This window comes from Acipenser ruthenus, chromosome 5 (genome assembly GCF_902713425.1).
Source record: "Acipenser ruthenus chromosome 5, fAciRut3.2 maternal haplotype, whole genome shotgun sequence".
NCBI lineage: Eukaryota > Metazoa > Chordata > Actinopteri > Acipenseriformes > Acipenseridae > Acipenser > Acipenser ruthenus.
Window position 1 is genome coordinate 57,811,852 of NC_081193.1, and position 24,969 is coordinate 57,836,820.

The 24,969-nt window shown below is 38.5% G+C and overlaps 1 protein-coding gene across 2 annotated transcripts in view; it reads left to right on the forward strand.

Annotated features, from left to right (window-relative positions):
- LOC117402251 (integrator complex subunit 9) overlaps nt 1–24,969 on the forward strand; it is an 87,211-nt gene that overhangs the window by 42,991 nt on the left and 19,251 nt on the right. For both annotated transcript variants that reach the window (XM_034003215.3, XM_034003216.3), the window contains exons 12-15: nt 2,505–2,676; nt 2,765–2,889; nt 19,275–19,442; nt 23,921–24,019. In XM_034003215.3, the coding sequence (XP_033859106.2) occupies nt 2,505–2,676; nt 2,765–2,889; nt 19,275–19,442; nt 23,921–24,019 (564 nt within the window). The remainder of the gene's footprint in view (nt 1–2,504; nt 2,677–2,764; nt 2,890–19,274; nt 19,443–23,920; nt 24,020–24,969) is intronic.

Below are 24,969 nucleotides of genomic sequence, written 5' to 3' on the forward strand. Positions count from 1 at the left end.
GCTGCTAAAGGTGGCGTAACCAGTTATTGAGTCTAAGGGGGCGATTTTACTTTTTCACACGGGGGCATTGGGTGTTGCATAACTTTCTTTAACCCTTTGCGGTCCATTGTCGGACTGGGTCCGACATTGCAATTATTCCTCACAGGTCCTTTGTCGGACTGGGTCCGACATCATTATAGCAACGCAATAAACGGGTGTTTAGTCGTTTTTTCTCCGGAAAAAGCCGAGAAAACCATTCAATTGCCGAGTGGTAGCGACAGGAGCCGAGACAAGTCGGGGGGAAAAAAAAAAAAAAAAAGGCGTATTTCATGAATAGTCATACATGGTATCAGGTATCAGATAATGGGCGTCCATAGTAAACAAGCTGGCTAAGTGCGTCAGCGCACTGAGACTATCATGGACATTTGCAGAGCTTTTTTCAGATGTTATAGTAATAAAATAATGACTTGGATCGCATTATTGAGGATTGGTAATAAAACGAGTGATCTGGAGATGATCGATCGGTATGTACGACTATTACTATTATTATTATTTATTTCTTACATAGCTGAACGCTATAGCAAACGAAAGGGTGTGGCGGGGCTGGAGATGCCTAGTGTGTGCTTTGTTGATATGCAGGGCCATTTAAACCCGTTTGACTGTGAAAAAAAATACTTTTAAACAGCGCGTATAAAATTAACTGCGCGTGTGAAAATTAATTAGACCTGGTGTGCCTGACGCGCGATTAATAAATGGACCGCAAAGGGTTAATAAATAAATGAAATATGTATGACATTTTTGTGTTATTTGTTCACTCAGGGTCCCTTTTATCTAATATTAGGTTTTGGTGAAGATCTGATAACATTCAGTGTCAAATATATGCAAAAATGCAGAAAATCAGATGGGGCAAATACTTTTTCACGGCACTGATTTTATATATATATATATATATATATATATATATATATATATATATATATATATATATATATATATATATATATATGGTGACTGACTTATGAATAATTTTTAGTTAAAACATTTAGTGTAGTAATTTCTTACCCACAAATAATTTGGTATTATATACTGTCCCAGGTAAACGTTACATAAAAGCAGTTCAGTAATACTACTTTTTATATTGGAATATTAACTTCAGTTCTTTCTTAAACCTACTTTAACCCTGTATTAAATACTGTCCCTGGTAAATGTTATACTGAAGTAGGTCAGTGTGTTGTGCATGTATGATTTTTATACATAGTAGTTTTGAAATACTCACAATTTTTATATAAAGTGTTTATGTATTTTATTATTTAATGTAGGATGTGTGTTGATATGAATTGGTTTTGAGTTGTTGTGGATTGAATAGAATTGCAAGTTTTGTATGTTTGTAATTTATTAGATATGACTTTTGTTGTTTTACAAAAGCTGGTGTGTTTATACAAGCACTATAGGTAATGCAAATAGTGGAATGTATAATGCATAAATAGATTTATATAGTATGGTTAAGTTCAGGTCTGAATAATTCAAGAATACAGAGACTGATTGTTAAGTGCAGTATTTATAGTAGTTAGATGTCTCTTTTATTGTAAATGTGATTTTTAATAACTTAAATTAAAACTGAACTTTTTATGGTGTTGTCCCTCCCTTTTTCTCTGAAGCGTTAAGTAGCTCACTGTTTCAACCATAATCTTATACCTGTTGCATCTTATCTTTTTACCTGTAGTATCCCACTATTAGAACAAAAAAGGAAATATCACTGTACTTTGCATTAACCAACAGGAAGAAAATATATGTGTGGTCTTTAACTAGGGGGTGGTGCAAGGTTGCCCTCTTGTGGTGAAATTTAGAATGCAGTCTTTGTGTGAAAAAAAGACTGCTTTTGGATACTAAATAATTGCCAGTTTTGTAACTGCTGAAACCCAGATTTTTAAAGGACTTATATATATAACCTGTCAAGTTTCTCAGCATTTTTTTCTGTTTTTCTACCAAAAGGTATGCAGTCTTTACAGTAGGTTCCATTATTAACTGCTGAATAAAGCAACCAAGAAAACTGAGAGCAATTCCCTTCTAATGACCCAACTTTGGGAATTCATGTTTCTCATGAGGCTGACTTGGCATCTGACAAGCGTGTGTATTCTTACTGTATAGTCTACTGACATTTGGTTGGCCATTCTCCGCAGAAATACCTGCATCAAATTCTGCAAATTAAGCTTTGTGTGCTTAAAATCCTTCAGTCACATTGCTGTTTTCTGGTGGTTCACAAAGTAATATAATGCTCTGAAGACAAGTTGAGTGGTGGATAGTGATCTTCATCAGGATCATTCCTCCAGTTGACTAATCACCCAGGATTGAATTTAAAAAGAAATGTACAACACTACTTAGCATAGCAACAGTAAGTTGTAAGTAATTGGAAAGAACAAGTACTAGTTATGTTGTGCAGCCTGTTATCCTATTGTTGGTATGTATTCCACAGCCTAGCCTCTGGAATGGTAACGGCTTAAATTGTGTGGTTTGTATTTCCACAGTTGATTCAGACAAACAAGCTGAAGCACTACCCCAGCGTGCATGGAGATTTCAGCAATGACTTCAAGCAGCCATGCGTGGTGTTCACCGGGCACCCCTCTCTGCGTTTCGGAGACGTGGTGCACTTTATGGAGTTGTGGGGAAAGTCCAGCCTCAACACCATCATCTTCACAGGTGGGAGAGATGGGAAAAGAAAGGTAAAAATTGAGAAATCTATTGACCTCAATTTTGACCTGGGTTCACTGGTTTCTGACTCTTTTAGAGCCTGACTTCTCCTACCTCGAAGCCTTGGCCCCATACCAGCCCCTCGCCATGAAGTGTGTCTACTGTCCCATTGACACCCGCCTAAACTTCATCCAGGTCTCCAAGCTGCTGAAGGAGGTTCAGGTAAACATAATTTTTTATTTTTTTGGCAATGGTTATTTTAGTAAAGAAGGTGTTTTTCCTTAAATGTTTGTAATTGGTGAAGTAAAAAACACAATTGATTCTACAGTGGTAGCCATGGCCAGCTTTTTACCTGTCGCGAGTCAACGCAAAAATGTCACAGCTTTGCAAACTTTTTTTTTTATTTTTTTACCAGCTTTGAATCGGCTTCACTTCATTAATGCAGAAAATGCATTAAACAAAACAGCAGGGAGCGCTGTGGACTTGAACACTAAGCTTTAAAGATAATCGTGCATTTTTTTTTTAGAGCGCAGCTTAACTGCACGTGGTTTGGAGTTATGCTCTTACGTCAATCGATTGTTCACAGTCGTTCAAACGGGAAGAGTTCTAGTTATTCTATTGAAATCAATATTGCAGCCTATATAAAAAGTACTACAAGTATAAATACCCCACTAAAACACTCACCCTTTTTTTAAGTGTACAGGAGGTGATCAATCCAACAAGAATCTGAAATGATCTGCAACATCTTTAATGTAAATATGTAATTATACTACCTGTACACTACAGTGCTTGTACACTTCTAACTGTAATGATCACTACTCTGAATCAAACTATTATGCAGTCCTGTTCATTTTCTATGTGTTAATATATGCCATCTTAGGTTTCTTAATACTATAGCAATTTTGGTGTTAAGCAATTTATATAAATATACGGCACGATTGTTTCTAATACTGTTTGTTTCATGATTTTGTGAATTAGATTTTTTACCCAGTATAATACTCTATTTCTAAATGTAATAATAATAATTAAACTAAATCTACCCACATCTAAAATACACTCTTATTAAGTACGTTTTGCCTTCTCATTTCCAGCAGGCAGCCAGCTAAATTGCCGTCTACTTTGCCAGACGAGCCACATAAAGTAGTTATTTAAAAAAAAAAAAAAAAAAAAGTTTTTACAGTTCTCGTATGTTATGGTCAATAGTATTCAAAAAATTTATAGTTCCTTGCATAAGTATTCACCCCCCTTGGACGTTTCCACATTTTGTAGTGTTACAACCTGGAATTAAAATGGATTTAAGTGGAATTTCTACCATTTGATTTACACAACATACTTAACACTTTGAAGGTGCAAAATATTTTTTATTGTGACACAAAAGTTAATTAAACAAAAAAAATACATTTGTTGGTTGCATAAGTGTTCACCCCCCTGAGTCAATACTTGGTAGAAGCACCTTTGGCAGCAATTACAGCTGTGAGTCTTTTTGGGACCAGTCTCTACCAGCTTTGCACACCTGGATCCTGCAATTTTTGCCCATTCTTCTTGGCAAAATTTCTCAAGCTCTGTCAAGTTGGGTGGGGACCGTTGGTGAACAGCAATTTTCAAGTCTTGCCACAGATTCTCAATCAGATTGAGGTCTGGGCTTCAACTGGGCCATTCTAAGACATTCAGGTTCTTGTTTTTAAACCACTCCAGTGTAGCTTTGGCTGTGTGTTTAGGGTCATTGTCCTGCTGGAAGGTGAACCTCCGCCCCCGTCCCAGGTCTCTTGCGACTGAAACAGGTTTTCCTCTAGAATTTCCCTGTATGTGGCTCCATCGATCTTGCCCTCAATACTGACCAGTTTCCCAGTCCCTGCCGATGAAAAGCATCCCCATAACATGATGCTGCCACCACCATGCTTCACCGTGGGGATGGTGTTCTCAGGGTGATGAGCAGTGTTGGCTTTGCGCCACACACAGCGTTTTGCACTAAGGCCCAAAAGTTCAATTTTGGTCTCATCAGACCAGAGAACCATTTTCCACATGTTTGCTGTGTGTCTCCCACATGCCTTTTGGCAAAATCCAAATGGGATTTGATATGGTTTTTTTTCAGCAATGGCTTTCTTCTTGCCACTCTTTGTGGCCAGCTTTGTGGAGCGTCCGGGTTATAGTTGTCCCATGGATGGTTTCTTCCATCTCAGCTGTGGATCTCTCCAGCTCCTTCAGAGTTACCATTGGCCTCTTGGTTGCTTCTCTGACTAATGCCCTCCTTACCTGGTCACTGAGTTTTGGTGGACAGCCTTCTCTAGACAGAGTCCCGGTTGTGCCATATTCTTTCCATTTTTTAATAATGGATTTAACGGTGCTCCGGGGGATGTTCAAAGTTTAGGATATTTTTAATAACCCAACCCTTATTAGTGCTTCTCCAGAACTTTATCCCCGACTTGTTTTGATAGCTCCTTGGTCTTCATGATGCTGTTTGTTTAGATATGCTCTCTAACAAACTCTGGGGCCTTCCAGAAACAGGTGTATTTAATCTGAGATCATGTGACACTTTAATTGCACACAGGTGGACTCCATTCAACTAATTATGTGACTTCTGAAGGCAATTGGTTGCACCAGAGCTTATTTACGGGTGTCACAGCAAAGGGGGTGAATACTTAAGACTTTTCAGTTTTTTATTTGTAAATAATTTTGAAAAATATGTAGATTTTTTTCCCCACTTCGACATTATGGACTATTTTGTGTAGATCAGTGACAAAAAATCCTAATTAAATCCATTTTAATTCCAGGTTGTAACTACAAAATGTGGAAAAGTCCAAGGGGGGTGAATACTTATGCAAGTCACTGTATTTTGTTCATGTAAAATAGCGGCAATTTCCACAATTCATTACGTATGTAAGTCAAGTAAAACATTCCTTCTCTGAGGGCATTTCGTTTCCATGGACATGAAGGTGCGAACTGTACATCCATATCCCTGAGTCAGTAACCGTACAGCAGAGTTACGACGTTGTATAACTTTTTTTTGAAAAACAAACAACCTACGTTTTCTATGCAAGATTGTCTTTTTTTTTTACTCAAAGTGTACGAAATGCAGTGAGTATATGTTGTAGCATTGTACAATGTCTTATAGATTGACTTATAGATTGTACAATGTCTTATAGATTGACTTCGAAGATCGATCTGAAACCTAGCGTATACAATTAATTCAGGAAACGATATTCGCATTGCACAATTAATGAATATGACTGATTTATTTTATTTTTATGTGCTTTTGTTTTGCTGATTCAGTCTTTTATTAGCGGTTAAGATTCCTGGTTTTCACCCAGGTGGCCCGGGTTCGACTCCCGGTATGGGAATGTCTTTGTATGTTGTTGAAGCTGACACCCTGGGATCCTTCAAGAAGCTGCTTGATGAGATTCTGGGATCAATAAGCTACTAACAACCAAACGAGCAAGATGGGCGGATTGGCCTCCTCTCGTTTGTAAACTTTCTTATGTTCTTAAAAATATCACTATATGAGCTACAAGATGTAGCGAAGTGCTGGAGTTTCCAGGCCTTTAGGGTGCTAAAAGGCATGGTGCAAACATAGATACACAGTATAAAAATGTAGGCATTAATGAATGGGTTAACTCTGCGTTTGTTTTCACTTTGAAACTTTTTACTCCATATCCTACGCATACCAGCTGTATAGTTGGCTCATCGATCTGAGTGGCTCCAGTAAGTGATTGTACTTTAATTTAATACAAATTAAAGCTAGTAAGCCATGTACTGCAGTGTTTTGTGGCAGATTGCAAGCATCATCCAAAAAGGGAAGCTGCTCCAGATTTCCTATAGTAGCTCATGCTAATCTCCTAAAGAAGTGGTATGTCGGTTTGTGCTAATCTGTATTAATAAAATGAATGTATTGTGTATGTAATTTGTACACCAAAGTGTTTTTCTGTTTCAACATTACTGTTTTTCCATTTCATATACCTATAACTTGATATTTATGGACTGGACTTTTACCTTCAAGCTACGTTGTTCAAGTAAATGCCAATACATTATTTTTTTGTTTAGTTTTTTTGTATAAATTGCAAAAAAAAAATGGAATACATGAAAAAAAAAAATAGAAAACAAAATACAGCTTATGGCTTACCGTTTTCTGTATTCAAATTTACTACCAATTAATACTGCTTCTTATCTTATGTCTTTAATTTAGAAATTACTTCACATTTCTCTTCTGTCTCACTTGGTATTATGGTATCTATATAATGTGACCGTTTGTTTTTGTGCCTCAAATATAATTTCTGTGTAACAAATTTATTACAAAACCAAACAGAGTTTGCTTACTTTGAAATTTACTGTGTACTAAGACAAGTCGGTGGTTTTATAATTCTAATATAACGATATTATTAGGCTTCCAAGCCATAGGCTGGGGAAGCCTATTGTTTTTGTTATTATTATTATTATTATTATTATTATTATTATTATTAGGCTTCCAAGCCATAAGCTGGGGAAGCCTATTGTTTTTGTTAGGATTATTATATATATATTTTTTTTCTGCAAAAACATGCTCAAAATCTCACAAAATTCGGTACACTGGTAGATGCCTATGGATGATAGTCGGTGATATTCAGCACATTTGCGCAAGTCACATGGTTCGGCAGCCATATTGGATTTTTTGCGGAATTTGTTAAAACGGCTATGTACCAGAAACCGCTTACTGCAGAGTTCTGAAAATTGCTATACATGTTGAGGGATAGTCCATGATTAACTGCTGTTAATATGAAGCTGATTGGTTCTGTGATTTGGCAACCACATTGATTAATGACATAAAATTACCATAAAAATATAAAATCATCAAAATTCAAACATCTTCTTCTCTGAAACCGCTTATCTGATTGAAACAAAAAATGGTCATCTGTTACGCTTGTTCAAGGGAATTTGCTACTGTGAAAATCATGGCGTCCACGCTGCATGACATCATCAACATACGCAACTGGCTATAAAACTGCTTATAACTTCTTATCAAAACGCACAAAATTTGACACAGATGTAGAGGACTATGGGATGTTGTGTCGTGGTCAATATGGCGGCCTTTGGTCACATGGTGTGGCAGCCATCTTGAATTTAATGAAAAGTTTGGACAATATTCAAGTCTTCTTCTCATGAACGGTAAATAGTACAGCTGTGAAAAAATGTGTACATAGTGCGCTCATGCCCACGATTGATTCTACTTAAGGAAAAATGGATCGGTCACATGGTGTGGCAGCTATGTTGGATTTTGCGTAAAACGCATAAACAACAACTCCTCATGAGCCCTTTGCCCGATTTGATGTGAATCTTGGTTATACGTTATCTTTGTACTGTCCTCTAAAAAAATTAGTCAGGAAAAGTTCCTACATCAACAAACATGACCGCCATGAGCCAATCAATATGGGTGACATGCCAGTTTGCCCATATGTTACCCTGAAATGACACATTCCCACCACTAGGGGCAGCTGTTAACATGAAAAACTCAGCAAGGTATACAAAAGAAGTTCCGAAAGCAGACATTTTTCGCTGGTGTTTACAAGAACAGTTTTACTAACACGTAACTTAACACGTAACTTAAAATACATAATTACAGTGGAAAGGATTATATTTAGATGTACACATAGTACAGTATACAGACACATACTGTAAACTAAGAAAACATTTTTTTAAGAACTGTTGCAGCTGCATCCACGCGAAACAAAAAACAAAACTGCACTATGCTTTATAAACCAACACAATCGAAACGATGAAATGCATAAACCATCAACTTTATCAGTCACATGAATATAGTTTGCTTAAAAATCGTTATATAATTATTTTTACGACTGAACTGTGGTCAAACAGTCACAAATCCCGAATCTGTTGAAACGAAACCGCGTGTGTAATCCATTTAAAAGATGTATGTGAGAAGGGGGGGGGGGGCGACTTTGGGGCCGTATCTTACATTGAAATATTTATTATTGGTAATCAAATGTATAGACAGAACGCTTCACAATCACTTGCTCTAAAAAATAGCGTTGTAACTGTAAAGATTGCATAGTTATTCATGGAGAATCCCCCCAAAAAGTGGACATTTTAGTATAATTCGAGCTTAGCAGCTTCTCAACCGTAATGCTGTTTGTTTACTTATAACCTCATGGACATGCAGGCAATATATTCTTGAAATGTATTTGTATTCTTGAAAGGTATTTGTTTACGACTGTAAGTCGCCCTGGATAAGGGTGTATGCTAAGAAAAAAAATAAATAAATAATAATAATACTCTGATACACACACTAAGAATTTAAAAAAAAAAATGCCGTCATTTCGGGCTGTACCCAAATGTTCTGTAATCACATTTTTTTTTTTTTCAAAAACGCTGTCGTAGCTGAACAGAAGCCAAAAAAAAAAAATGCACTATTCTTTTCACTGATATAGCGTCTATGTTGTTGTGTTTTTTTATTTTTTTTTATTTCATAACTACAGTGATAGTTATAATTAAGACTAAACTGATTAAACAACATTCGCAAATTCTGAATATGTGGCAGTGAAGCCAGGCACCCCAGATAGCCAATCGTTACACTATTATCACTTTCTATTGTTTTACGAATGCACGTTAAATGATAGTGGCATTAAAATATACAAGAACCAGTACTGTCTCTCTGGGTTTTGTTCCAGCTGCTTCTCTCCTGTGTCCTGTTTATAATTCCTCGGCATAGGATTCGAGTGGTGTTACTCATAAGTCGTGCACATGTTATGTCCTAGTAGCGGTTTGGTGACAATTAAATATGGTGAACTGTGTATTTGCCAGGCATCCCTGATTAGCCATATCACTTTCTATTGCTTTAAAAAAGCACATTAAATGATAGTGCCATTAAAATATACAAGAACCAATACAAGCTGTAGACTTTATTTTATATTGCACACTCACACGCACGCACGCACGCACACAAACTCAAACAGCGATTTCCAATTTAGAACAATGTTAGCCTCTTGTATGCATTATTTTCAAAGTATATGACTGCATACTATTTAGAATTTTGTGTGCATCCAATAATTCCAATATTTTTGCCAAAATTAACACAGTTCGCACAGTTGTAATGATAAAGCTTCATCTATAATAACCAATGCACTTAAATTTTACAATAACTGCTTGGAAGCCATAAAGTTGCTTGCAACTAGTTTTTAAATTACTTTTCATAGACATATACAAGTAACTTTTACTTGCCTAAACACCTAAAATCATAAAAAAATTAACAAAGTTACACTGCTTTGAAATTAGGGTCCCTATTAAGGCACATTTTTGGCCCAGGATATGCATTTTTAGACCCCTGCAAAAACCTAAAATTCGTTTTTGGTGGGGGGTGTTGCACCCTGCACCTGCGCTGGGGAGGACCCCCATACCCCCCTTGCCTTCTACTTAGGATTTCTAGCCTCCTACTTTTTAAATGAAAATGAAAAGACTGAGTATGTGTGTGTGTGTGTGTGTGTGTGTGTGTGTATATAATACATGGATGAAGGGTATATTTGCATCCTGAGCCATTCTAAAAAAAAAAAAAAAAAAAAATTAAAAATACCACAGTAGTGACGTCAAAAAGTGATAATTCCTCTAGAGGAAAATATACTTGAACTTTGACCCATTCGACTCCTCAAGACCATCACTTTCAATTCAAACACACAATTTCTCGTTTTCAATCACTCGACAACACCCACAGTACAGAAATGTTCATTAATAATCAACAAAATGAGAATATGTTTAAAAAAATAATAATTAAACTGGAGAGGAACGGGAAATTAAAACAAGGTAAAGCCAATCATCCAAATAAAGCTGAAGCACTAACGGATAACAACATAGAATATCTGTACAGCACTGAAACACTAAGAAAGAAAAAAAAAACTGTACTGCTGAACCTCGTCTTCTTTAATATTAGCATCAGAAGGGTATCCATGTATTATAAAAAATAATAGATGGGCCTCTTCAGTGAGTTGCAGGAAAACAATTCCATCTTGGTTTCTGTGACCGTTTATAAATGACTCGACCTTCGGTCTCGTAATTTATGACGTCACAGAAACCCTAGATGGAATTATTTTCCTGTAACTACCTGAAGCCCATCTATTATTCTATATAAACATATATTTTGGTTAGTGTTGTAATTTGGGTGTAAATACACTGTGTTTGGTTTAATAATCGTGTTTCTTTGTGCTTGCCATTTATAATAATTTATAATCTGTGATGCCTTCGACAGGATCATTCCCTGAGTTTGGTCAGCAACACTCTCGGCAGCGGTCATTACCTGAGTTTGGTTTATAACTAGGCTTGCTACTTTTAGATATTAATCAGTAAAGCTTGTTAAACATTGAATATTTCAACTGAAATAAATTACTATAGGGTAGATGTCGGTAAAACCACTTGTATTTTCTTACCAAAAATAATCATATCTTGTTTGTGTAGTTTTTATACTTTTTATACTTACTGTCTATTATTATTATTATTATTATTATTATTATTATTGTTATTGTTATTGTTATTATTATTTGTTTATTTAGCAGACACCTTTATCCAAGGCGACTTACAGAGACTAGGGTGTGTGAACTATGCATCAGCTGCAGAGTCACTTACAACTACGTCTCACCTGAAAGACGGAGCACAAGGAGGTTAAGTGACTTGCTCAGGGTCACACAATGAGTCAGTCGCTGAGCCGGGATTTGAACCGGGACCTCCTGGTTACAAGCCCTTTTCTTTAACCACTGGACCACACAGCTCTATCCCGTCTCCATTCTGCTCTGAGTGGCTAGGGGTCGCTGTTAGTCATCTCAGAGGTCCGTTAGTACTGTAGTTTCACCATCACTGTCATTTTGCCCTGTTTTGACAGATCTCGTTGACTGAAGCAGTGCTAGAATGCTTTCATTCGTTTAAAAGACTGTCAATCATCAAGACATGCACCGACTGTGCACTTTCATTTGCTACAGCGCCTGTCATTCAAACCGCCTACTTTGAAATTAGCGGGTTAAGGTGTTAGGTAAGCTTTTGCTGTAGGTATACGGTGACAGTAACTAGTTTGATTTGAAAATGGGGCGCAAGAGGAAAACACTTAACCACTTCAACACCATGACATACGCATGTACGTCAAATGAAAACCCACTTACAGTACCATGCCATACATGCATACGTCAAGTTTCCCATTCTAGTCTATGATCGGTTTCATTGTCTAAGGCAGTGCTAGTACTGTGGAATGTGGAGGGTCAGGTGACATTTGTATCCAATTGCGTGTCATGTAGCGATTCCAATCTACGTGTGGGCATTTAGAAGACTTAGAGAGATATTGCGGGAAGCCATTCAACTTCAAGTGTGTGTGTATATGTATTGTCACATTTTAGTTTTTATGTACTCTTTTTATTGTATTATTTGCTCTGTACACACTCTTAACTCAGGGGAGACGTTAGGAGGACAGAGATGTTTAAAACTCCTAGTGGTTTATGTTCGAGCACTGGACGAGCTGCATGTCCATACAACCTTTGTTTAACCAAGAAAATCACACAGACTCATTTATTTGAAGTTTTACGAATCAGAGCAACATCAGCGCTCCTTTGGTTTATTAAAAATGCCTTTAATATTGGATTAGTAGTTTGCGCATACCACCAAAACCCAGAAACATGTAATAACAATTAGCAGTCCTAAGTTTATTACAAGCTCAGCATTAATACTTCAAAAACATAATACAATTATATGTATTTGTGCAGCCCTCGGGCCAGCTAAGCACAAAGCCTACAAGCACCCACTGCTATATTTTAGCACATTCAATATAACACTCTCTTAATACTAAAACATAGTTTCAACACCTCATAGCAATGCAACCAATACATGCAAGATACAATAATTTCATTAATATGCTTACCTCGTATTACAAGGGAGAGTAGCGTGAACAAAAGAGAAGGACTGTCTTGTGAAGATCTGCAAAGGATGGACCACGTTGCTCTGCCAAGCTGAGTCTTGATTGTGGTACCTCATTGTGAGAGATCTAGGTTTTTATAAGATTCTCTCTCCATTGGAATACATGGGAAGACTTAATCAAATCCAGTCATTAATTAGCTTTTGACAGTTCTTATCTTTTTTGGTAGATAACTAACTTTTCGCAATTAATTGGAGTCATATGCCATCAACATGTGTCTAAAACACTTGACCATGATCTCATCCACTCATCTCTCGACCCCCTCCTCTATCTAAAAAGTTAGGTGAAGCATAGTTCACAAAGTCCTTGCTACATTTCTACTTTTTATATGTGTATTATAAAATTATTTTGTTTGAATATATGAGTGTTGTGTGAATATATACAACACCAACAGTCTTGATTTATGTACCTGGCTTCTAAAAATATATTCCCTCATATCATCTCATTTTTCAAATTGGTTTCCTCCTCTCCTTACAGGTGTGTGTTTAGCAGGTATTACAGGGAACTTCCATCCTATGTCTTTTTAGTATAGAGTTTCTCCCCGTGGAAAATCTAATTATTTTTACTCGAGTTGTAAGGCTGTACTGTTTTTCTCCTATGGGTCCCTGGTAGCCTGAACTTAATTGACCTTCAGATGACTTTGTATTTTTCAGCTATACACAAACTGGCTGAAACCAGTTTGCTGGAGACACCTCTCTCTTTGCCAATTTTAGTAGTGATTAATGTTTTCTAGAACTTTCCCTACACCTGTGTCTTACGTGCTTTTTTTGCCCGTTAACTAACTATCTTAATATATATTGGAATTAGTCCATTTCTATTCTAACCACCCTTCTTCTAAGTTGAATAATTCTGGCCTTGATACCGTAAGTTTCCCGATAAGAGAATCCCCGCTTCTCTTGCCAACGAAGACGGTACCAAGCACTGATCTTTCCAAAGGTAGGCTTGTAGAAAGTTCGAGAAAACAGTATACAATGGTTTACCATGGTTTTGTTGCTTGTTGAATATGATAAATGGGCTAAATGAGATGTTTCTCAATGGCATAAAAAGTCTTTTTTAAAGCATAAAGGTCGATTTCACACGTTCTCTGCGTGAATTGAAAAATAAATTAAAAAAACTGTAAATTCTTTCTAAAATAAACGTCTATATTAATCGTCGATTTTTGGCAAAAAAAAAATAAATTGAATTGTAGCAAGCCTATTTATAACAAACGTAATGAGTTTGTTCAGTAGTGCCCTCGGCAGTGGTCATTACCTGAGTTTGGTCAGTAATGCCCTTGGCAACGGCCATTACCTGAGTTTGGTATATAACCAGGGGCTGGCAACTTGTCAATACACGGACACGCATGTCCATGGCAAGAGTTATCAGTGTGCATGGCAGTGAATACGTCTAACACACACACACATATGTAATTGTATATAACGTCTGTTTTTGTTTGTCCGTGGACAATATATATATATATTTTTAAATGTCCGTCACCACTCTGTGCTGACCTCTGTTTATAACAGAAGTAATGAGTTTGGACAGTCATACCCTTGGCAGGGTCATTACCTGAGTTTGGTTTAATAACAGATGTAATGAGTTTGGTCAGTAACACCCTCAGCAGCGGCCATTGCCCGAGGTCGCTTAGTGATGCCCTCGGCAGCGGTCATCTCCTGAGTTTGGTCAGTGATGCCCTCGGCAGCTGTCATCACCTGAGTTTGGTCAGTGATGTCCTCGGCTGCTGTCATCACCTGAGTTTGGTCAGTGATGCCCTTGGCAGCTGTCATCACCTGAGTTTGGTCAGTGATGCCCTCGGCAGCTGTCATCACCTGAGTTTGGTCAGTGATGTCCTCGGCTGCTGTCATCACCTGAGTTTGGTCAGTGATGCCCTCGGCTGCTGTCATCACCTGAGTTTGGTCAGTGATGCCTTCGGCAGCGGTCATCTCCTGAGTTTGGTCAGTGATGCCCTCGGCTGCTGTCATCACCTGAGTTTGGTCAGTGATGCCCTCGGCAGCTGTCATCACCTGAGTTTGGTCAGTGATGCCCTCGGCAGCAGTCATCACCTGAGTTTGGTCAGTGATACCGTTGGCAGCGGTCATCACCTGAGTTTCACCATGTAAACGTTAACTATTACCTTCTTAGATAGCAGCCAAACATAATATTGCTAATGCCTGGAGTGGGGGCCACCAGAGGTTTCCTCCCACAAGGGAGGGGGGGGGGGGGGGCGCGCGGGCACGGCGGGGGGGGGTCCTGTTTGCTGAGTGGTGAGGTTAGTCCATAATTAAATTCAATTTATATATACTTTTGGGGGGGTTTGGCTCAGTATTTTTTTTGCTTGTTTTGTTGTTGCCTCCTCCACCAAGCACTCTCACTCTCAGCCTTCCAGTCTCATCCCCTGACTCCAGCCATAAGAAGTAACATTCTCCAAGATCCATTGCATTAGAAACTGGTCCCAATTGCCAATCCAGTAAGCCTACCAGTTTCAGACTTCAATAGCCTAATCCTATAAATTACCTTCCCAGCCATCTACTCTCTTCAGGCCGTAAACTCATGATGAATTCCTAAGCCCCCGGACCCTGGCTTCATACAATACAGGTTGGAAATCCTGTCTCCACTTCTGTTCAGTTTACCATCTGTCCTGCCACAACGAGTCTTCCGAAAAGTTTCTGGCCTTCTCTCATGAAAAGTCTACCTCAGCTATCTACAATCAAAACATACCCATCAGGCATCCCATTCAACCTAAGACTAAACTGAATCAACTGTCATATCACTGGACTACCACAAGCATCTTTGTTATTACGTGGAATTCAGAAATCCTCTCCCAATACTACCAAAAGGGACTGCCTTCAACAAGGAGTCCATATTCACTACCATAATTCCTTCGACCTGTTGCCCCTCCAACTCCATCTACAAGTACACCTTAGCCAGGACTTCAATATTGCTCCCCAATATCCTTTTGTTTGTAACAAAAACAAATATACCAGTAACTGTCACGGTTGCAGTCCACCTATCCATGCTATTACTTCACGCAGGTTTCTCTTCCACAATTTTTTCAGGCCATTCTTTCAGGATTGGAGCAGCCACTTCAGCAGCCAAAGCCAGACTTTCCCATCCATGATCAAACTCCGTGGCAGATTGGCCTCCAATGCTGGTGTATTTAAAAACTGCTCCAGAAGACATACAGTGCCTATAGAAAGTCTACACCCCCTTTCAAAATTTTCACCTTTTGTTGTCTTATAGCCTGGAATTAAAATGCATTAAAATAGTTTTTTTTTTCATTTATCTACACATCCTACCCCACAACTTCCAAGTGAAAAAAATATTCTAGAAATTTGTAGAAAATTAATTAAATAAAAACTGAAATAGCTTGGTTGGATAAGTGTCCACCCCCCTTGTAATAGCAATCCTAAATTAGCTCAGGTGTAACCAATCGCCTTCAAAATCACACACCAAGTTAAGTGGCCTCCACCTGTGTTAAATTGTAGTGACTCACATGATTTCAGGATACATTCAACAGTTCCTGTAGGTTCCCTCTGCTGGGTAGTGCATTTCAAAGCAAAGACTCAACTATGAGCACCAAGGTGCTTTCAAAAGAACTCCGGGACAAAGTTGTTGAAAGGCACAGATCAGGGGATGGGTATAAAAAAGTATCAAAGGCCTTGAATATCCCTTGGAGCACGGTCAAGACGATTATTAAGAAGTGGAAGGTGTATGGCACCACCAAGACCCTGCCTAGATCAGGCCGTCCCTCCAAACCGGATGACCGAGCAAGAAGGAGACTGATCAGAGAGGCTACCAAGAGGCCAATGGCAACTTTGCAAGAGCTACAGGCTTTTATGGCCAAGACTGGTCAAAGTGTGCATGTGACAACAATATCCCAAGCGCTCCACAAATCTGGCCTGTATGGTAGGGTGGCAAGAAGGAAGCCATTACTCAAGAAAGCCCACCTTGAATCCCGTTTGAAGTATGCAAAAAAACACTCAGGAGATACTGTAGCCATGTAGCAAAAAGTTTTGTGGTCTGACAAAACTAAAATTGAACTTTTTGGCCTAAATGCAAAGTGTTATGTTTGGCGCAAACCCAACACAGCTCATCACCCAAAGAACACCATCCCTACTGTGAAGCATGGTGGTGACAGCATCATGTTATGGGGATGTTTCTCATCGGCAGGGACTGGGGCACAGTACAGAGAATTCCTTGCAGAAAACCTGCTGCCCTCTGCAAGAAAGCTGAAACTGGGACAGAAGTTCACCTTTCAGCATGTCAACGACCTAAAGCCTATCAAAAATGTGTGGCATGACTTGAAGATTGCTGTCCATCAGCGCTCCCCAAGGAACTTGACAGAGATTGAACAGTTTTGTAAAGAAGAATGGTCAAATATTGCCAAATGTAGGTGTGTAAAGTTGGTAGAGACCTATCCCAACAGACTCACAGCTGTAATTGCTGCCAAAGCTGCTTCCACCAAGTATTAACTTATCCAATTATGATCTTTTTGTTTTGTATTTTTAATATATCATTTTTTTCTCAATAAAAACTTTTTTCCCCTTAACAGTGTGGAGTATGGTGTGTAGATAAGTGGGGAAAAATATTCATTTAAATGCATGAAACTCTGAGGCACTGACGCAACAAAATGTGAAAAAAGTTCAAGGGGGTATAGACTTTCTATAGGCACTGTAGCTGTTGCTCAAATAGCCATGAGCCAATAGAGTTTTTCGGGAGATGGGTATATTTTATTCATTTATTTTGTTTATTCCTGCACTTAAGTGATGGATCTGCTCTGCCTTAACTTTTTCGGGGAAAGGTCCAGGTATCGTCAGATCAGTTCCTATTTCAGAGGGCAGTGGCTGCTTCTTCTCCCCTTAACAGGTGGGACTAGTGGCCAAATAGTCCATAATCACCTCTCATCATACCCAAACAAGCAGTCATGATCCCAACATTGAATGCAGACTAGTCACTACTAATGAAATGTGTGTGGTCGGGCTCCAACAATAGACACATTAGCGGAGTGTCCAGTAGAAATGTAGGAATGTGCTGTCATTCAGTAGTTGGGGCGGATTTAAAGTATTGAGAACGAATCAATGATAGATGGGAGTCAGGAAGGCGGGACATTGCCCAGCAGCACTGGGAAATGTATTTATTATTATTTTTGTAGTAGGTTTTATTTTTTAATTGGAATAGGGTAAAGTCAACGTGAATTGATTAACCATTTCCACAGTTTTTCCGGTGTTTATTGGCTGTCCACCGATTTCATTTTTTTTGTATCGGGGGTGTTTATCAGGTTTTATCGGTTAAAACCGAAAATCAGAAGCCCTAACTATATTTATAGTTGGCCATGGCTACTATTGTAGTTTCCATCGCCCCCATTTCACAATACTGCACAACCTTATCCAAACTTCTATCATAGATTTATAGCCACTTACGGACATGTTGGATTGCGTTTGGGTATAATCTGATAATATACATTCAGTCTTTAACATTCTTAGAGTTTCCATTGAAACTGCATTTTGATGCGGATTTGCATGGTGATTTAGCTGACTTTATCGTGTTCCGGTCACTCATGAAAATATCATTCAATATCTGCAATGTTGTGCATCAATTTTATTATACACTGATGTAACTTAAAAAAAGGATGGTGAGTAAGTAGATTCAAGAAACTGCACAGAGTCCTTTTCTTCAGTCAGTTGTTAGGTTTATTGAAATATGCAGGGAGTCTGGTCCCAGGTACAGGACAAACAGAATACTCGTTCTTACAATCGTTGCATGACATTAAATACCCTTCTGCATAGGTGTCTCTCTCCTCCTCTTTCTCTGACACTTAACCAATAGAAAAGGTACAACTCATTATCCTGTTACCATATATTCCATTTTGTGTGAGTGTGTGTGTGTGTGTGTGTGTGTGATCTAGTGTGAAGATCTCTGAACTCAGTGCATTCTTCAGACCCTGGTGCCACAAAGGTCCATACATCTGGTTTTTGTCACCTTCCTTGTTCCTATCTCTCCGATTTGCCTAAGACCCTTTGATCCCAGTGGCACTATCTCTTTGGATCTCTCTGAAGTCTTAGAGCCTGGCTCCTTCGGGCCCCTTGAAAACTAGCTTTATGACCCCGTCATAAACCAGCTGTATTTTCTAAGCAAAAACCTGTTAACTAGTTTTATACCCCAGTGGACTCCACGAAGGGCAAGCTTCTTTCATGTCAGGGCTGGAGATCAAAGGACTTGTTTGTACAGCCGTGTGCTGCTGGCCAGCCATTTGCTTTGACACAAAAGAATCTTAACTTCTCTACCATATTGCAGCTTTCATCTATCACAGCAGTGCTTGCATTTTTGGAACTACCAGTTTTTTCTATCCAATGTTAAATCACTTTTCAGAAAAATAACATGAATACAGCCGTCATTCCTCATGCGTAGCAAACTGCTATTCAATACTTGTTCCATGTTTTCCAACATACACCATATGTGTTAACTAACAGTCCAAACAAAGGTGATTTTAAGTTATATTTTTGAGTAGAGAACTACTATGATTTTAGTGATGTAGATATAGTACTAATTTTGTTGTTTTCTGTTTCCCCACACTTCATGAACTATTTACCATAGTGACACATCTCTCTCTGCTACTCTGATCCCCCCCACACACATTTCTCTTTGTCTACATCATTATTTTTGCACGTTACCTGCTTTAACACTGTCCCTTCCACTGTTTTAGCCCCTCCATGTGGTGTGCCCAGAACAGTATGTCCGGCCTCCCCCTGCTCAGTCCCACCGCTCAGATCTGATGCTGGACTGCCAGCCACCCACCATGCCATACCGCCGCTGCTCTGTGCTCAGTCTGCCCTTCAGGAGGCACTATGAGAGGATTGAGCTGCTGCCTGAGGTAGGTCAACAGAAATAGCCTCCAGGAGGCACATTGTAATACCTAAACCTAAAGAGGTACATTTAACTAAATATTGCTTAGACATCGAAGTCCTATAAATACTGATTTCTACCAAGAAGTCTATGACATTACATTTGGTAGATACATTTTATGTAATAATAGATTTGTTTTAGTGCAGAACAAGGCTGTCTGTGTAACGTGTTGTACATTCAGTAATGTCAAGCTGCACCCAAATGGTGTTGTCATTAGACTTGATGTGTTTCTACCTAGTACTGTATGGGGTCTGAATCCTTTTGTAATTCCTGGTGTCACATGCAAATGTTACAGATAATTTACCCTGCGGCACCCCACTGAGTACATGGCCCCAGTTTTTTCTTCTTCTAAGTACTCTCTCTGCTTCCTATGTTTTAATCAATAATGTATCCACTTACAGGTACATCCTTGAATTCCCACTGATTTCAGATTTAGGATTAGTCTTTCGTGCACCACTTTGTCAAAGTCTTTTTGTATGTCCAAGTATGTCAAACGGATGGGTTATTTATATATCCTGAAATAACAACAGAACACAATTGACTTGCGTGTAAAAAAACAACGCTATGGTGATTTTACATGAGGTACCTGTTTGTGTAAAAGTAACTTATATAATAATCAAGTATGAAGTCTACATCCATTAAAATGGTTAATGTGCCTGCCACACTTTCTACCCTAGTAACTGTTTCCAGGGAAACATAAGCTCTGAGGTGATATTCACATGTATATTTAAAGCTTCATAAAAAGCTTAGAAGATTGCTGGAAGGAGGTCAGAATAAAATGCTTACTTTTTAAGCATCAGTACTAAGCTATTGAAATAACATTTCATTCTTTTTGAAGGAAATAATCCTTTGGAAACCACTGCTTATTAAAAGGCCTGTGTTAGCAAATAAACAGGTGTGTAGCTGCACATCTGATACCTTTCTGAACCCTTTAATTAGTGTAGCAGCTACACAGTAATTGAAGCATAAATAAATGATAATTACTGGACATGAAAAGGCTAAACGTTTGAAGCATAGTGTAACAGAAATAAATCTCCAGGATATTTTTAGTTTGGTTGTCGTACATTTTCGTGATCATGTGGCCCAAGCAATTGAGTTGTATTGCCCTGAGGCAGGTTACATTAAATGCCTATTTCCCCCCTCGTTTAACCACAAAAGGGGTACCTTTCCAGAATTCAGGTGAACATAGTTAATTACCTTGTATGATGAACTGCACACACAGAATGAACTGCTGGTCTCCTATGTTGCTTGGGTCAGGAGAACAAACCGATCTCTTACCCAAAGATCATTGTGATATAATCCTTTTGGCACCAAAGTCTGTTTTCTTCCCCCATAAAACCAGACATCATTTCAAGTATAATTGTCCAAATTTGCTTGGGTACAGACTTCGTATAGTCTTTTGTGTTTCTGCACTTTGTTTTTCTTCTTAGATTTTTTTTAAATGAAACAAAACCTTTCCTTCTTATCTACCTTTCAGCTAGTTATTTATTTATTTCTGGTATTCATTTTTTTCTGTCTTCCCCATGCCCTCTCTGTCTGTCCTTTTATGTGGTTCCCCACTTTTACCATCTTGTCGTAGGAATCTGTGCTTAATATGTGTCAGACACACAGGCAAAAAGGGGGAAGGGCTCCATGGCCAACACAGCAACCAGACAAAGCCCTGCTCATCATCCTCTTAGAGCAAAGATGAGCAACCAAACTTTTATCACTGGCTGCGTATTGCAATTATTCTTATCAGGTCCAATGTCGGACCCTGTCCGACATCATCAAAAAAACACAAAAAATGGGTTTCTAGTTGTTTTTTCGCCGGAAAAAGCAGAGAAAACCATTCAATGGCCGAGTGGGAGCGACAGGAACCGAGACAAGCCGAAAAAAAAAAAAAGGACGTATCGCATGAATAGTCATACTTGCCCCTGGCATCAGATAGGGGCGGTCATAAGGAAACAAGCTGCCTGTGACTGCATCAGCGCTCAGAAAATATCACGGACATTTGCAGAGCTTTTTTCAGATGTTATAGTAATAAAATAATGACTTGGAACAGATTATTGAGGCGTCTGGTGATAAAATGAGTGATCAGGAGATGATTGATCGGTATGTACGACTATTATTATTATTATTATTATTATTATTATTATTATTATTATTTCTTAGCATATGTGAAGGCTATAGCGAACGAAAGGGTGGGGCGGGGCTGGAGATGCCTAGTGAGTGCTTTGTTGATATGCAGAGCCTTTTAAACCCGTTTGACTGGAAAAAAAATACTTTTAAACAGCACGTCTAAAATTAACTGCGCATGTGAAAATAAATTGGACCTGACGCGCCTGACACGCACTTAATAAATGGACCGCTAAGGGTTAATAAATCCCCTAAATTAATCCCTACCTATTGTCCTAAGGATCCTGGTTAAACCTGCAGTGGTCCTGAGCTCACCCTGTTTCCACATGCAGTCGTGAGGGTTCTCCTTCTTCCCCTCCAGGCTTTCAAAGTACAGACCAAACACCAAACAAACAAAACAAAAGAAGAACAAAGAAACTGGCTTTTCAGCATCTTTTTAAAGTCAGGTAACCAGGGTTAATTGATTATCAATTATGCAATTGACACCTGCTGCACAATGGGTTTTCAATTAGGCAAATCAGGGAGGTCTAACCACCCAGCCCTGCCATACAAAAGTTTAACACATTTTATTTACAATCAAAACTAAACCAAAACAATTTTTTATTTAGAAACCCAAAGCAAAACATAATTTACAGGGACAGGCCTCCACCCTGCCACAATGACTAATTAATAATAATAAAGAAAAAGGTAGGCAAAGCTCAATAAAGAGCTGTTGTTTCAAGTAACGATACAGAACCAACTTCCAATACGAACGCAAATAATATTTAATAAGCCCATTTCTGCTAATATTTAAGTAGGCATCTTCCTATAAACAGGGACTTCAGAACCCCACCATTCCAGATTACCTCCACATCCAGGTTTCTCTGGGAGCTGTAACAGAAGTCAGACTTCCACCTTAAGTAAACATGGGGCTGCCACTATCTCCTCAAATCAGTATTTTCTGTTTTCTACATGTTAACCACTCCCTAATCCATGTGCATGTATTTCCTTGAATCCCTACTGCATTCAGTTTGAGAATTAATCTTTTATGCGGGACTTTGTCAAAAGCTTTCTGAAAATCTAAATAAGCCATGTTGTATACTTTGCAATTATCCATTGTCGATGTTGCATCCTCAAAAATATCAAGCAGGTTAGTTAGACACGATCTCCCTTTCCTAAAACCATGCTGACTGACTGTCTCCCAGGATATTGTTACCATATAGGTCATTTTCCATTTTGGATCTTATTATAGTTTCCTTAAATTTACATATAATAGAAGTCAGGCTAATCGGTCTGTAGTTACCTGGTTCGGTTTTGTCTCCCTTTTTGTGGATTGGTATTACGTTTGCAATTTTCCAGTCTGTCGGTACAACCCCTGTGTCAAGAGACTGTTGCATGATCTTGGTTAGCGGTCTGTAAATAACTTCTTTCATGTCTTTGAGTACTATTGGGAGGATCTCATCCGGCCCAGGGGATTTGTTTATTTCATAACAGTTTCATAATAGGAGCTTGCATACCGGTGCTGGCACGCAAGTATCTTAAAAAATGCATCTACAGCCAGTTGTTGTGAGGGGGGGGAGGGTATCTAGGTTGTTTAATAATGAACCAAACTGCCAATCAGTCAGTATGTGATTGCAAATGTAACACATAAATATATCGGAGATAAGTTATACAAACTTGTCAGCTGCTTGATGTTAGTTTATAAGTTTATGTATTTATATGACAGCAAAGCGCCGCTGGTTTTGTTATTGTTTTGTTTTTATTTTTAAAATGTGTTCTGGCAGAGGTGAGATTGGTGCTCGTCCTCTGCCAGGAATAATTTAAAAACCTTGTGCAGAAAGTGACCATCTCCCGAGTTTAATTAGTGGTGTAATTGTTGCTAATCGGGAGATGGTCACCTGCATATAAACCTGCAGTACTCTCCGTTCCGTGTGTGTGTGTTAGGAGCAAGAGCGGAGAGCGAGAGAGAAATGAAACTTAATAAAAAAAAAAAAGAACGTATAGGATCAGTGAAGGCTACTGCCCAGCCTGACTTGTATTGTTTAATATTTTGTGTTCGTGACTTGTTTTTGTATACTGTTTTATTTTCGCTCTGTGAGCAAGTTTCTTTCTTTTTGTTTAAACCTTTTTATTTTATTTTTGTTATTTAAATAAACGGCGCCCCACGTCTTTTTGAACTGCAGTACTTTCCTGGTGTCAGTGTTTCCCTTCCTGCTTCTGACCTGACGTCACCACTTGACCACCCTGTCACAGGCAACTGTCAAAACATCCTGCAAACAAAGGACATTAGTAACTAAGGCTGTATGAGATGTTTAAAAGAAGAAAAAAAAACTGTCTGCTTTTGTTTTCCAGCTTGCCGATTCACTAGTTCCCTCAGAGATTAAACCGGGTATCTCCGTGGCAACTGTCACCGCGGTGCTGCACTCAAAGGACAACAAACACGTACTTCGGGTGAGTATCCTGGAATTTATTTTGGTTTTGTAATTACGTTGAATGGTAGCCAAAACCAGCTATTTACCTATTGCAATACTGTAGCAGTGATATGGTAAAAATGTTGCAGCTTTGCAATCCTGTTTTTTTCTGACTACATTAAATCAGCTACACTTCATTAGTCCTGCAACCAGGTGGCAAAATGGACCATAAAATGCATTAACCACTGTGAACTGTATGGCTGCAGTGCGTCCACACAAAACACAATATATATATATATATATATATATATATATATATATATATATATATATATATATATATATATATATATATATATATATTATATATATTGCTAATATTAATAACAACAACAACAACAACACCACAAATAAATCACAAAAATAGCACACAATATATATAGGGGCGGGGCTACCCGTCACACCACCCAGCTGCTTATCCCGCGATTTCCACATGGAGCGCATTCAAGTCCAAATTTGTCACTCCGGTGAGAATAGCGTGCAGGCACTTATATGTGCATCTGCAGTTTAACACGTCTTTTTAACATGCTTCAATGAAAAAATAAGAAAACTATATTGTAAAAGTTTGCAGTTTTGTTTTTTTACTGGCAGATGGCAGCAGGCCCTAAGAAAATGTGCTTGACAAACCGGGTAATCTGTATGTACAGAGACTAAAACAAGAAGATTTATTTATTTATTTATTTGTTTGTTGGTGTTACAGGTTGTAAGGAAGCCTTGTCAGGTTTGGTACTGGTTAAAACGACCTATTTATTTATTGCACAGATAATAATTCATATAACAGCGCTATCTATACACCCTTGCCTGAAACTGGGGAAGATACTGTGTGACGTGATGTCACACAGTATTGCGACGCAAGTTTTCTGATGTATATGTGCTAGATAAAGACATTCGCATTGATGAGGGTTTGAAGTGTGTCTGCTTTGAAATCTA